This window comes from Cryptococcus depauperatus, chromosome 6 (genome assembly GCF_001720195.1).
Source record: "Cryptococcus depauperatus CBS 7841 chromosome 6, complete sequence".
In the NCBI taxonomy this organism is placed as follows: domain Eukaryota; kingdom Fungi; phylum Basidiomycota; class Tremellomycetes; order Tremellales; family Cryptococcaceae; genus Cryptococcus; species Cryptococcus depauperatus.
The window spans coordinates 1,051,888-1,066,577 of record NC_089473.1 but is presented as its reverse complement, the minus strand read 5'-3'; the positions used below and the strand labels follow the sequence as shown (position 1 = coordinate 1,066,577).

General features: G+C 43.8%; 6 protein-coding genes across 6 annotated transcripts; 4 read left to right on the top strand and 2 right to left on the bottom strand.

Annotated features, from left to right (window-relative positions):
* Positions 1 to 151: 151 nt before the first annotated feature.
* On the top strand, positions 152 to 686 carry L203_105131 (uncharacterized protein; the record flags this gene model as incomplete). Its single annotated transcript, XM_066214504.1, has 3 exons — positions 152 to 352; positions 405 to 551; positions 648 to 686. The coding sequence occupies 3 exons, from the start codon at positions 152 to 154 to the stop codon at positions 684 to 686; spliced, it is 387 nt and encodes a 128-aa protein (XP_066070601.1).
* Positions 687 to 1,419: 733 nt separating this feature from the next.
* On the bottom strand, positions 1,420 to 2,394 carry L203_105130 (uncharacterized protein; the record flags this gene model as incomplete). The annotated part of the gene is made up of 6 exons (XM_066214503.1): positions 1,420 to 1,564; positions 1,625 to 1,717; positions 1,770 to 1,775; positions 2,022 to 2,067; positions 2,269 to 2,313; positions 2,361 to 2,394. 6 exons carry the CDS (start codon positions 2,392 to 2,394, stop codon positions 1,420 to 1,422), a joined length of 369 nt encoding a protein of 122 aa, XP_066070600.1.
* A 521-nt stretch (positions 2,395 to 2,915) lies between these two features.
* Positions 2,916 to 3,639, top strand: L203_105129 (uncharacterized protein; the record flags this gene model as incomplete). Its single annotated transcript, XM_066214502.1, has 4 exons — positions 2,916 to 2,918; positions 3,129 to 3,410; positions 3,469 to 3,540; positions 3,589 to 3,639. 4 exons carry the CDS (start codon positions 2,916 to 2,918, stop codon positions 3,637 to 3,639), a joined length of 408 nt encoding a protein of 135 aa, XP_066070599.1.
* Positions 3,640 to 3,983: 344 nt separating this feature from the next.
* On the bottom strand, positions 3,984 to 6,136 carry L203_105128 (uncharacterized protein; the record flags this gene model as incomplete). The annotated part of the gene is made up of 8 exons (XM_066214501.1): positions 3,984 to 4,277; positions 4,334 to 4,606; positions 4,665 to 4,831; positions 4,897 to 4,988; positions 5,036 to 5,919; positions 5,968 to 5,994; positions 6,046 to 6,054; positions 6,116 to 6,136. The coding sequence occupies 8 exons, from the start codon at positions 6,134 to 6,136 to the stop codon at positions 3,984 to 3,986; spliced, it is 1,767 nt and encodes a 588-aa protein (XP_066070598.1).
* A 307-nt stretch (positions 6,137 to 6,443) lies between these two features.
* L203_105127 (uncharacterized protein) lies at positions 6,444 to 10,710 on the top strand (the record flags this gene model as incomplete). The annotated part of the gene is made up of 7 exons (XM_066214500.1): positions 6,444 to 6,616; positions 6,722 to 6,866; positions 6,919 to 9,261; positions 9,318 to 9,494; positions 9,564 to 9,824; positions 9,876 to 10,354; positions 10,404 to 10,710. The coding sequence occupies 7 exons, from the start codon at positions 6,444 to 6,446 to the stop codon at positions 10,708 to 10,710; spliced, it is 3,885 nt and encodes a 1,294-aa protein (XP_066070597.1).
* Positions 10,711 to 12,729: 2,019 nt separating this feature from the next.
* L203_105126 (uncharacterized protein) lies at positions 12,730 to 14,518 on the top strand (the record flags this gene model as incomplete). The annotated part of the gene is made up of 2 exons (XM_066214499.1): positions 12,730 to 12,871; positions 12,921 to 14,518. The coding sequence occupies 2 exons, from the start codon at positions 12,730 to 12,732 to the stop codon at positions 14,516 to 14,518; spliced, it is 1,740 nt and encodes a 579-aa protein (XP_066070596.1).
* Positions 14,519 to 14,690: the final 172 nt, after the last annotated feature.

The window sequence follows — 14,690 nt, the reverse complement described above, 5'->3', positions numbered from 1 at the left end:
ATAATAGATGATGTACACATAAAGCGTAATTAATTACCTAATTAACCTGCCGACGTGCCTGGCTGATATTAATATGACATAAACAAACGTAACTTTTGTTGTCTTTCTTCAATATTATTCTATTTACCTCTTCTACAGCAATTACATCCTGATGGCCTATCAATCAACCTCTCGCTACCTCCCTCGCGAGTCAATATATCCAGCAGCACAATCCTCTGACTATCTCAATGCCCTTGAAGACTGTGTTCAAGCTACAGAAGCATGCGCCATGACGTTGCAGGCAGGTCTGGAAAAATTCGAGCCAGGGGTCAAGGATTATCCAAGACTTACAAGAATATTCCAACACAAGCATGTGAGTGTCTGACTATATGCTCCATCATGAATTAAATTGACGTTGTCAATAGCATTTTCTTGTCTTGCCTGATTCGACCATTTCCGCTCATAAGAATTCGCTTTCACAGTCACTGGCGCCTCAAATCGACCGCCTCATTGTTAAAGCAGAGAGGCTGGTGGAGTCTGAGAAAGTCAAGATTGCAAATATGGAAGAAAGGGTATGTTGCCTATCCCATGTGATTAACTACCACTGGGACTATTGAAGTAGTGTTTGATCGCGTATTTGTCCAACTGATTACTATTCTCTCTTACAGTTACGTATTCTTGAATCAGCTCGCCGCCCAATGTCTTAGTTTGGTTCCGTCTGTGGATAGAAGTACAGCAACTATCATTATTTATCCCGACATTCACCTTTTCCTTTTGGGTATCAGCTCAAAATTCGCCTGTTACCAAACCATGTGTTCATTATAGTGGCAAACCACTAGAACCAACGAGGAGATCATTGTTCCAGCGTTTGTGTTGTCAAAGCTCCTTTCTTACTGCTCATATGAATTGGAAACTTGATGTTGACTTCGAAATATAAATTCTACCTGTGAAGCCAATCAGTGCAATTGTCATGAAAATCTTGGCGGAACAGAGCCTATAGATGTTTAGAATAGAGAGCGATCTACAAACAGCCATTTGATGAGAAATCGAATTTAGTAGGCATCTAATGGAGAGGTCTTTGAACATTCAGTGGTAATATAGTGGTTGTTGAAATTATGACTTGATGTATGTTGTCTGGCAAATATTAGAAGAGTGCTGTTGGATGAACTCATTAGTCTTTGCAGACAAACTGCGTCAATCTGCTTATATGCCCTATCTCCTCAGTAAGCATCGTATCCCAAGGTAATGTGTGAAGCAGATATGAGCTAAAATGCTCAGAACAAGCCAAATGAGATCATTAAAAGTCTATCCTAAAGCATCTTGGTATAACCGACAAACGTTACTGTATTCAAGCTCAATCTTCCTAACGCCGAGGTAGCGATACAACTTTAGATTTAGGCATAGATCATTCGAGTCTAAATAGAAAATTGACCATATCATTCACAAAGTGAGCTGATTCGTATCCTCCATGTTTACGATTTGGGCCATATTATCCCGCATCATCTGGTCTTGTGTGGTCTCAGCAAGGCCTTCTTCGCCCGCCTTTCCATACATGTCAGCAGGTATGTGTCCAATATAATGAGTACTGTCCTAAGTCTGTCAGCATTCTTCCTTGATCACATACAGACAGAAGTTTCAGACCTACTCTCCAAAACTTCCCATGTAATAGCTATCTTCTACATCTAGTTTGGCCCATATTGACACATGGGTGCTCCCAAGAGCTCCTGGTATCCAGTGCCTTACATCAAAGTGATATCTCAGATGACATTCTCTAAGTTCATTCTGCTCACTGGTGTCTAGATTGGGTAAACGGTCATATTCTACAGCAGCATGGGGTTAGTGTCAGAAACACAGCAAGCAAGGATGGTGGAGGTTGTGTGTTGGGTTGGATACACTGGACAGGAGAAGATGTATATAAGGATAGACAACCCAGAGACACAACCCCAGAGAATGAATCTAGCTTTCTGTCTCTGTTTATCATAACCTAACTACTAAGTAGTATCTCGTCCCAAGGGCATCAGCACTGTAACCACCCGAGTGACCCGGTCTTGACAGTTAGCTTAGACAGAGGATCATCTTTGCCCTCGACTAGCGTCTATAAAAGCAGCTCTTGATGATTCTATGAGTGGGACAGGATTGTATGAAGGAGTTGCTATGGTATATGTAGCATGATAGAAGGGCGTATGAAGAATATTATGAATTGAGAGAGAAATCGGCAAAAGAAGAAACGTGAGTGATGGAGGTAGATGACATGAGGCATGATACTATGAGGCATAAAGACAGGATCACGTATCTTGACGATTTTATTGACTTCCATGAGCGTAAAGGGCTGTCCTACAGCAACTAAGTTCGTGATGGCTCTTTCTTGAGTCAGTACATACCTGTATCTATACCACTGGAGAAAATACTCGGCATTGTGCCAATGGCCACATTATGGGCAAGTTCTTGTGCATTTGAAAGTTTAGGCATCAACCTATCAATGTCATGAACAAACACTTGAGACTTCACAGAGGTCACAACACAAAGTGTCTCGTACGTTGTACTCACCAACTTCCTCAAGACTCTTGCCGAGCTTGAAGGGTTGTAAGTCCAAGTGCAGTGTACAAAAGAAGTAGGAAAATAGAGTATCTGTACACATCTTGATTTATTAGATGGATAAGCAAAAGAAGAATAAGATTTATATTTCAAAACAAATTTACAATGTCGGTGAGATGGATTAGGTCGAAAGTGGAGCACCTCCACCTTCAGGCACTACTGGGATAAGCTGGACATATCTTGATAATGTCCGGACAAATAGTCACCACACTATCTTTTTTCTAAACGCCGCGAAACTCCGTTAACTAACGGAATCAAATCAATGGTTGAACAAACGATTATTTGGTGTTTTTGAGACTGTTTCTCTCTCATCCGTCAAAAAAAGGAGGAATTTGCCTAGCATGGTGAGTAAATCAATAGAATGAAAACAGTAGGAGGAGGTGAACAGCGGAGCTGAGAAGGAGAGTATGTGGCATGACAAGGATGGATGAAGGTTGCTGGATTGAAGACGGGGAGACTACTGGGAAATGGACTGAAGGAGCGCCGCTGCTCATCTTTCTTTTATGTTACAGTGGTCGTTCAATTTGGCCATGGACTGACAACGCCATTCACAGGACCCTGAAGGCCCCGTCACCCTCCGAACTTCCAAGTTCATCACCAACCGTCTCCTTAATCGACGTCAGTTTGTCCTCACCGTTCTCCACCCTACCCGCCCCAACGTCTCTCGATCTGAGCTATCTGAGAGGCTGGCTACCCTGTACAAAACTAGCAAGGAACAAGTTGTCGTCTTTGGTCTCAAGACCAAGTTTGGTGGTGGCTCTTCCACTGGTTTTGGTTTGATCTACGATGACGAGGACAGTCAAAAGAAGTTTGAGCCCAAGCACAGGCTTGTAAGGGTAAGTGTGCTGTGTAATGAAGAATCAGTGTTGAATTGATTACTGAATTTGTATTTAGTCTGGTCTTGCTCAGGCTGTCGTCAAGCCTTCCAGAAAGCTTCGTAAGGAGAGAAAGAACCGATCAAAGAAGGTAAGTTTGCCCAACGACGGTAATCATCCCGTGCTAAATCTTGTCTAGCTTCGTGGAACAGCTAGGGCTAAGGCCGGTGAACCTGCCAAGAAGAAGTAAGCTACTTCAACAGGGAGATTCAGCTGGGATGTATTTATGCTTTCTATCGGCTACAAATTTGCTAAGATTCTTTTACTTGAATACAATGGTTTCCTTGTCGCACAATGACGAAGATCATTACAACCTTTCTAAGAAGATTTTTAATATGGAAAATCCATCGAATTCCGGATATCGATCATCGATTCAGACAACCTCAATAAAGCATTGGTGCCGAGCAATGTTCTTGCACAGCTTCAAGCGGATGAGCATTACCGCCAAGTTCAGCGACAGATCAAATTCTGCCATTCCACTTTTCTCTAGCCTCTACATGAATGACGACAAATACAACAATTCCTAGGACTCTACTAGACAATCCAGCCTTCTCTTTGTCCCCATTCAACAACAGCCTGAGCTGATTCTAATTTAGCATATAGCCCAGTATCGTCCCTGCTGTTGGTGTTTCTTAAGCCGGCCCTCCTTACACCGAACCCAACACTCCGGGTCAAAACTTTATCGACTAATTGCAGCATGTTGTAAGCCTTTTCTGTACTGATGTCGTCTACTTTGAATTTGGTGCTCCTATGAGATTGTGTCCTTGTAGCTTTTGGCTTTCTCATTGACTTGTTGTGAAGCATGTAACGAAGGATATAGTGAAGCCACTATCAGGCGGGGAATCAGCACGATCAGGCCATCAATGGATAGAAAATGAAATTACCATGACATTCGTTATAGGGTGAAAACCTTGCCAATCGCCTTCAATCTTATCTCTCATGGCTCTGTAAATGTCCCACTGCGCGCCCTTGCCCTGAAAGACCTCTTCAGGCAACAATGACCAAGTTGGTTGGGGCATGTCTAGTCTGGAAAGACCAAAATCGATGATTGTGGTCGAGAGCGAAGTGTAAAATGGAGATAAATAATTTTCCACATGTTTTGTCGAGCAGTGAGTATTAGGAGAAATGAGTATTTGACCCTCATGCAGGTCACGATGCTAGAGACAAATTATTGTATGTTAGCATATTGCTCATACATTTTACAAGCATAATCACCTCAAATCTTGCCCAAGTCTCAGCTGAAGCTAATGTAGAAGCGACTTGCCAGAAGACTCCCCCTGCTTGAATCCATCCGTTGGAAGCAGAAAATTTGAAAGCTTCAAGATCCAAACCAGCATGGGTCAGGATGATTAAACAAAACTTTTGGGTTGGGGAGAAAGCAGCTAAGAAACAGTGACGGATTAATGTCAGGCTCTATCATACTTATTATTAGAAATGAAAATCTCACATGGTCGAACACTGGCAGACCCTTCAGTGTGTTTGTAAATATCCCATTGTTCTAAAAGTGGTCTAGGATACTCCCCTTCAACCACATACGCGCTACGTAGTTCATCAGGTTTGTCATCTTCTCTTGGAACTCAGCTCACCCTTTGAAAGATACAAATCCCCCATTAGGGACATCCCCCATTCGCTTGGTAACTCCTATCTCTCTCACAATATCCTCAGGCATACTACAATCAGGCAAGCTTATGTTGGAGCCAGTTCTGCCATCGAAAATAGGGATGATTTTGATAACGAAGTCCTTAATTCCGTCGTTTTGAGAAGAAATACCAAAAACTTCAGAGTACGAGGCCTCTCCCACTTTAACAGGATCAATAGGAACCCCAAAAGTCGAGAAAGGAAGTGATTCAATTAAAGAAGAGAAGCAATGGACGGACTGAGATGAGCAAATTTGTAAAAGGTCTTTGATTGAGGCATCAATGTTGGTTGATGTTTCTTCGGGAAGCTCTACAAGCTCCTGGACATCATTAATAGTTATCTGTGCAATATCGTGCGCGAGGCAATCGACGTCAATCTTCTCTTTCTCAGTTTTGGACGGAATAACAACGCCGTCAAAAACCAATCGCCTCCTTCGTCGTGAGTGTTCGGTGGGCAGTGAAGGTGATGTTTTCCTGGGCGATTCATCTACCGACAGTGGTTGCCGAACTTGAGTAGGAGAGTGTCTAGCAACAAGAGCTTTGGTAGTCTTTTTGGTAACCTTTCTTTGTCTGAAAGCTTTCGGATTAACCATTACAGGTTTAGATTTGATTCCATGCTGAGAAGTACAAATCTCTAGCTTTGATGGAGTATAGCTCTGGGTAATGTCAACTTCATCTCGTTTAGTAAATTTCGTATTTAATGGAGTAGTTGTGCAGATATTTTGGATATTCTGAGATGGCTTTGCCTTGAGAGGGGGACGTTTTGTCGAAGGAACGATGGGAGAGTCGTTTGAAGCTGACGATGAGAAATCGGAGTGTACTGAAATAATTTGCTAGTATGTGTTAGTATGAATTATAGTGTCCCTCTGTATCGTATTCACAGTTTTAGTCTTTCCATACGTTGTGACCTACACTCCTGGTGAGTATAACGAGTACATCGCAGTAAGGAATTGCTATACCTTTCTAGTCTGGAGGTAACGGTAGTTTCATCAATATCATTCTTCTTTCATCCCTGTAAACAGTACACACCTTTATACCCACATTGGCCATATCTCTGTGCTTTAACCTGCTGGAGGAGCTGAAATTATCTTATGGTATCTGAAAAATGTTGAAAAAGATTAAAAGCAAAATATTTGTTCATCTAACTATTTATTTCTTTACTTGTTTTGATTTTGATTTTGCCACGTGGACGCGTATGATTTTATTATTCTCAATTTAAGGGACAAAGTTTGCTTCCGTCCGTTGTTTGGTTATTTCAAGGTTATTCTTACATTTTGCTTTTACATTTATTATTCATTTCTAAAGCATTTTTCTTTCTTGGTATATAGATTGAGTTGATATTGAGGGCAATATAGAAATGCCTTCACTTTCACAGGAATTTCCGACTTTTGGGCACTACGCCTGTAGTCTGAGAGCAGGGCTACGGCAATCCACAAACAAGAGTCTAGTTGAGCTTGACGAGGCTATAGAGTTAAAGGGCTATGACTGGCTAGAGGGATACATGGCTCAGATATTTAGCCGCGCTAACCAGTAAGTTATTGATTCCTTGTATTGAGATGTGCTGGGGCGTAAACATCAAAATGGGATTGTAAATCAGCAAACAGATTGAGTTGCTAATCGTGATTGGCGTTGTAGGGCACCCATTGGAGAATTGATCAAGACGCCGTCCAAGACCCAGACTGTCAAGAAAACTCGTGCTGCCACCGCTGCGGCCAAAGAAAAGCTGGAAAAGATTAGAGGTCTCAATGCTCATTTAGCACTGAGTCCTTCAAAACAGAATGTAGAGCCTCTTCCTATAACAAATCCCTTCATGCTATTGACCCATCGTGTAGATCCGTCTAGCGCTTTCGCCTCTCCAGCTAGGTTCCAGAGACACCAATGTCGATGTCTCTCCAAGCCCATCGCCTCTAAAGTCAAAAGCTCTTAAAGAATTCGACTCAGTAAAGCCCAAGGCTAAGCGCGGTCGGCCAAAGAAGATCGAAGTCGCAGATGAGAATGCTCAGCCTCTAGTGAAGAAGCCTCACGCAGAGGTCTCCCAAGCTTCAGAGAGGCCATCCCGCTCGTCCCGAAAAGGCGAAAGAGCCATTAAAGCTTCAATCTCTTTAGAGATATCAAAAAGAGAAGAGTCTAAATCTTCTCGTTTAAAGAGGAATGAAGATTTGAACGACATTATGCCACCCTCAGGGGCGTCAATGGAGATGCCTGAAGTGGCAGAAATATTTCGTGACAAGGTTGAGATGCCTGAAGTTGGATTTGACCTCCAAAGTGAACTCTTGGCCCACGATGATGTCAATATTAAAGATGACGCTGTGATTAAGGAGGTGGATGAGGCAGTCGTTAGGTCTGAAGATGGCTATGTTATAATAGACGACAACTCCCAACAAAGTATGACGTTTGTTCAGAAGAAACAGTCTTTAGACTCTTACAAAGAGGAGGTCGAAAATATTGTTTCAAAAACATCCAGTGCCGTTGCTGTCGAGGAGAATAAGGTGGAAATAGCTCCAATTCCTATTGTTGAGCTCGCGACAGAGTCAGAGGAGGACCAGCAGGTTCATGTTTCAAGAGCAACATCTGAAGCCACAACTGTCTTGGAACCAACAGCGACTGTTGCTAATACCGAACCTACCATAGCTGAATTAATCGCAGTATCACAAGGATCTGAAGATTTGGCGACAAACTCTTTCGAAACCACTATCCTGAAATGTTCTGTGCCATCTTCTCATACTGTCAGCTCAGCTTCCTCAACTCTACTTGCTACATCAACATCATTACCTGTCCGGCAAGTACGGTCTTCATGGCTGAGCAAGGCTCTGGGTACCGGCACAGTACCTATTTCTGGAGCAAAGGAGCAGGGAGTAGTCCTTCGAAGTTCATGTGCTGCTCCTGTGCCACCAATTCATAATCCTCCTATGGACTTTTCTGGGTTAAGAAAGAGCCTGGTCCCTTTAGGAGGTTTAAAGAGAAAATCTGAAGGACTTGATGAAAGAAACGATGGAAATGATGATCCGCGTCCTGAAAAAGTGGCAAAGTCATCTGAATCCCACACAGTACATTTTCCTACGACTACACCTGGACCTGTAATTGATGCCAAGCTTCCCTCTAAAACTCCTTCTTTTGGAGCTGGCAGCATAGGCTCTAACCCAAATTCTCAAGGCCGATCTGTGTCTGGTCTATTTGATGATTCTCTTCGTCCAAATATTACTAAAGTGACTAAGGCTTTAGATGAGCTACGAGAAAAGACAGCAAAAAATCAGGCCAAACAGCGCGCCTCGACCGCCATCCGAGGGGAAAGTAGTAGTGCTCGATTACCTATGGCCAAGGGTACAGGAACAGGCTTTTTGAGAGGCCTGCTTAACTTTGGTGGAGCTACTGAGGAAGAAGAATGTGCCAAGAAGGCACGAGAACTTGAACAGGAAAGATTAGCGGAGGAGGAGTTAGAGAGACTGATGTGGAACGCTACAAAACCGGTTGTTGATCCGGAAGCAGTCATTGGGGAATCTGTGTTAGTCGATTCTCAATCAACAACCGACTCAAAAGAGGTTGAGAAGGATGTTGCTCGATCAACTACCCCTGTCTTTTCACCGCCTCCCAAGTTTGTCTCGCATCCAAGCGCTCTTACGTTTGTTTCACCTAAATCCTCCATCAGCCACCTGGATAAGCAGAATGAAGAGTTGATTGACGAAGAATCTGTTCTGAGTGACATTGTCCCGGAAGAAATCGCTGAGTCTGAGAGAAATTTCGATTTACGTTACAATCTCCCAATGGTTCTCTCTACTAACACTGAAACTGCATCCCTTGAACAGTCTAATGTGCGTCCCTCAGTCTCTGTTCAAACTCATTTGTCAGAGCTGCATGAAAGACGAGAAGTGCAACATCATATTTCAGCATCTATGCAAAGAGAGAAAGAGAATCATGATAGAGAAGAACAAAGGGTGAATGCGAAGGAGCTCAAGATGGAAAGCGCTTCTGAGGAGAATGCAAACGATGAAAAGCAAGAGATTGCTTATCAAAAAGATCAGAAAGCGAAAACAAATCACAGAGAGGATCGTGCCGTTGAACAGAAGGAGGCCAAAGTAGTTGCAGGGAATGAACGGGCAGCAACTATGTTGAAAAACGATCGCCGTGATCGAGAGGAGGGTGAGGAAGCCAAAATTCCTTCAACTTTGCCCGAATCTGTAAGTAATGTTAAGAAGTGATCGAAAGGCGAGTGCTAACGGAGCTGTAAATTCAGTCACAACTCTCTAATGCGCCCACTTCTGCAAGCATGTTAACAGCATCGACATCGTCTTCAGTCACTACCAACGTCGCCTTTAACCATGCATCGTCGATAGCTGCCAAAGTCTTGGGTGTCAAACCAGCTGTTGGACCAGTCAAGAGCTTACAACTTGCTGCGGCTACAAAGAAAAAAGTAAGCTGTCTCGATGGAAGCTATATTCTGCTTCAAGTAGATACGTCTTGCTCATAACACTCTTTGTAGGAGCAAGCCGCAGTTAGCCGTAAAGCCGCAATGAAAGATCAGGTAGAAAAGCGAAGAGAACTATTGGCCCAGAAAAAGACAGAAGAGGAGCGAAGTAGAGATGAGGAGGAAAGAAAAGCAAAGGTTGCAGAAATTGAGCAGAAACGACGTCAAAGAGCGGAACAGGAGAAACGAAAGAAAGAAAGGGAAGCTAGAGTTGCTGCGATTGCCAAGGAAAAGGCTGCAAGAGAGGAAAAGGAAATGTTGGCAGCCAAAGCAAAGGTAATTAGACTTCGTACTATAAATTGAATGAACTGACAAAAAATCTATCAGCAAACAGAAGAAGACGTTGCAAGGAAAAGAAAGCTGGCTGTGACTCTCAGTAAATCCCAGCCGGGAGCCCCTTCTGCCAAGCGTGTTGCCGGTGCAGGCCAAGTACAGTCTACGATCAAGGGCAAAGAACCCTTTCGGCCTACAAAGACAACTTCTGCTCACCCACTTTCTATCTCCTCTACAGAACAAAAATTGGGGCCGACAAGCTTCCGCACTGCTGAAGTTGCTCGTAGTCAGACCTCAACTATTACGCTTGTGAAGCAATCCCAACGCGAGAGTCAAGCAGAAAGAAAACCTCTGGGACAGCCTTCAAGACCTTCGGCAATGGAGCATATGACAATTAAACACCAACAGCATCAATATTCCACTCAGCGTTCTTCGGCCATTCCTCAAAATTGGTCTCAAATTCAGAGCTCATTGGACGAGAAAGCAGCCTTGCAGCAGTCAGAGGACATTGTCTTGCCTGATATTGCGTCCGAGTAGGTTTGACGTATGATCATCAGGAAGAATGAGTTAACAGATTCTCAGGTACTCGGATCCAGACGATGATACCCCTCGAGATTTTAATCGCCCAGCATGGGCTGAATCGCCCGAACTACGCAAAGCTCTGGAGGCGCAAGCCCATATCAACCCTGATGAATTGTTTGGTCCCATCAAACCACTCAATATGGATGAGCTGTTTAAAGCTCGTCAGGGCAAATTCAGAGCAAGAACAAGTTCGGCGAATTGGAGCAAAGGGGACGGTCTTACAAAAGCAGAAGAAGCTGAGTATGCAAGGAGGATGGGGTTCACTTCTCTGACTTTCTATGATGAACATGGGGGAAGTAGGTCCTAATGAGGTGAGATCGAGAATATAGAGCATGATCGTTGGAATTACTCCTGTACACACATTGTATTTGAAAACCTAATGAACGCCATGTATTGAAACTATTTTTCTACCTTCTTGCAGCTGATACGGCTAATCTTTGAATGTCTCCAAGTAGGCCGATATAACAACTGCACAACCTGAGGTAGCCATTTCGCGAGTGCTCTATAAGCACTACTAAAAACTACAGATCAAAACAATTAAGGACGGAAATGTCAAGTACTGTCCTACCTGTCAAAAGAAACAACAGCGTTGGCGTAATCTCAGTGTCACAAAACACTTATCATTGAAGCTGTAACTTCCGTTGATAGCAGTAGTCTGTAGAAGGCAACAAGTGTCATTGATAAGAGACGTCAATCTACGCCATTGATGATATTCCCATACATTGGTCTTTGATCCCTCAAAATGCAGTCAACTTGTGCAAAAAGCGTAAATAGTTGAAGGCTATGAGCAATCTTCAGGATATCACTCATTGGCATCAACTTCATGCTGGTAGATCGCCCAAAGAGTACCCTTACCAACAGTCTTTTGTCACTGCTTTCAAAGTCTTTTCTTCAATTGCTAAAAAGTAAGCAGAATTGACTTAACAAGTGACAGTGCTCAAGTTATCGAGGCGACAATCGGTGTCACTGACCACCAAGCAACAATATCTAGGTTATTTTCAAATGCTGCAGGCGCAGAAAAAAATCTCTGCTCATCATGACCTACTGAAATCAAACGCTGTGTAGCGATTATTCTCTGTATCTAGTTTCATGGAGGGAAATTAGGCAATACAATTACACAACCCACCATGAAGATCAAGCAAAAGAGTATTTAAAATCATTTCGAGGTGTAAAGGGGAAGAGTCAGCAGTTGTCTGGTCCATGTGAAGGTGACGACATGTACTGAAATTGCCGTTGTGTATGTTTTCATTCAATATCACTTACAAAGAAGCAGAGTACCGTGTTTTATCGTACTCAGGCTTGTGATTCATGCAGATACACAACACATGCCAGGGACATGTTGCTTTTGAAGATATTTCTTTGATCTTCGTAGCAGTCAAAAGCGGAGGCATGATTCAATACGCGAATAGATAAGGCTGTAATTTGCACAACCCACATGGAAAGCAGCGACTGTGGCATAACCTCCAGAGAAAAGTATGCCTTGGGTACCACTCTAACCTGGACTTTCCGCTCTTCTCTCTCAGCTGAGGTTGGTTTGTCATGTCTGCAAGTTAAGCACAGATAATGTGCCTAGACAAGTGTTCGCAGAGGGAAAAGTGAAGAGCGTCTGGTGGATCTTGATTTATCAGCTTTCGGCCTTCAAGCGTGCGAGCTGTCAGTGCAAGAGATAGATTTTTTTTGCTATAGGCATCCCCTTGTGGCCCTTGTAAGTCGTTTGTCTGACTGCACATTAGTAATACCAAAGCTACTATGGCTCAAGGCAATCTAACTACCATTGATGATGACAGCGGTATTTTCTCCTATTGCAGAAACACTCGTATCTGCTGTAATGTTAACAGTCACAGTGCGACAGAAATGTTGAATATCAGCAATGTAACTTGGATAGAGGACCATGAATGCTTTGTTGCAGTAAATCGGATGAGGTTGGATTAGATTAGAGACATAAAAATAAACCTTTTTGAGATATTCAATTGTATTGCTGTTGAAAAAGAAACATTGAAATAAGAATAAGTAAAAAAATGATTATTTTTAAAATAAAAAAAGAAAAGGCGGAGAATGCCGACGTTCAAAAAGTAGACGTGTTCAGACGCGTTTTAGGCACGGATTCAGGGGCTTTTGTTTTCTTCAAGTCAGACGCGTTTTTAGGGTTAAGGATTGTTTGGGTGTTTTGTATTTATTTTCAAAGCAAAATACATTTTTGTTTTCTCCTTTATAATTGTTTTTGTTTCTTTCATTTCTTTTTCATTCTCAATTCTTTCCAGCTCAGGAAGCTGTGTTCGTCAACCAGCACGTCGAAGCATCAGTTCATCTCTTGCAACTTCACAAAATGAGCTCGACGGGCGCTGGCGCCAAGTATGGTGACGAGATGGTTAACGACTCTGGTTGTAGCCTCTCTCCGAGTCCAATACCCAGTGGCAAGTGTTTTTGTGGGAAAGCGGCAGAGTACGGTAACATATACTGCAGTGCTTGTGAGTGTTTCGACTTGGATATTAAATCAATCTAACGCGTTTTAATTAGTCTGCGCGCGTTCAGATGCGATAAATACTTTATGTTGCAAGTCCAACAGACCTTCCTCTTTGGCAATACCTGAGACGGCACATGATCATCAGTCGATGTTAAATGGCCATTTGCTATCCAATGCGACGGAGTCGCTAGCCCATGATAGCAAGTGGCATACCTCACATTATCGCCACCTGACGCGAGCCGACCTGAGAAGACAAGAAAGACTAGAAGAAAGGCGAAAGAGAAGGGCGGAAGGAAGTATCTCTGGATCGATTAGCGGCAGTAATCGGGGCAGTATCCCGCACATGTCTTCCATCTCATTACGAGCTGTACCGGATCTTGTCGGCGGACACTCGCGTGCATCCTCAGCCGCAAGCTCAGTTGTCTCTCACGCTTCTTCTGCGTTTGTTCTGTCTCGAAACCCGTCAATAGCCAGCAACTCTTCCAAACGCGGGCATGGAGGGGTAAATATGGGCAGTGCCATTGTGGAGGATGAGCAAGAGTGGCTTCAGTCGGATATGGCCAAGCCTCATGGTCCCGGCTCAGTGAGGAAGAATGTGCACAGAAAGAGGAAAGACAATGGAAGCCGACGGCGAAAAAACACGCCAGATACCCTTCCCTTTGGAATGGGACAAGATATGAGAGATGTGCTTGAGGAAATTATTCAATTGGAGAAATCTTTCCTTGTGTCTGACGACGAGGAAGATATTCCAAAGCTGGTAGATCGTCCTCCACCACGTCTGTTCACGGCACATTTTGATCATCTTCCACGCACACCGCCTTCTTACTCAAAGACAAAACGCGCACCTTTGGCGCCAGGCGCGCCGGGCCCTATCCGAGGGCACCGTTCTACGCTTTCCCAAAACGCGTTAACCCTACCCCAAACTCCTAGATATGAGCAACAAAGAGGTAGTCGTCCACCCTCTTTCATGCATCAATCCTCGCTTTCAGAATCTCATACTGCGCTCTATCTCGCTACAGCTTCACCTTTGGCTACCACAAGGCGTAGTGCTTCTCCACAACTAATGATTCGCCAGAGCCTTACCTTTCATCCCGACATTGCTGGTCCATCGATTAATTTACCTGATTCTCACGATCAATCTCCACATCTGGCCCCACCTCTCAGAGGATTTGACGCCAATTCACCAATGGTTACTCCTATGAGTCGTCGATCTACCCATAATCGTACACCACAGGTCATACATCCACCCATCGATGGATGGAGATTTCCTTCACCGATGAGCGTGGCTACACCTACCAGACCAGTGTATACTTTGACATCCGAGCGGCCTCTCAAAGGACTTGGAAGCAACAGTCTGGGCATAGACTATGGGGAGGGAAAAAGCGGTGAATGTATCGGTCCAGTGTTGCTCTGGCCGCCGCAGCGAACCGAATCATCCAATCTCCAACCATCACCGTTTCCGGAATCCCCTGCTCCTATGTCACGGAATTTTGGGAGCAACTGTTCCTCTGGTGCCGAGAGTGAGGATACGCTGTATGCATCAAGGGTCAAGGATGATGGAGATGTGGATATGAGTGCGAGTCCAATGAGTTTTGATGGGTTGCCAGGGAGGCCCGAGAGGAACAGCAATCATCTGTCGGTATATTCGTAATTTGAGGGTTTTAGAGGACCCATCGTGGGCGGTGAAAGAGAGCAAGAAGGACCTCGATGGTTGCAAGATTTCCGTCACGACTCGACACTCGCTCAGACAAATGCTGTGTTGTATCATTTCATACTTACCCAACGAAAGCCAAAGTAATCATTGTTTTGCATACAGTTTCATA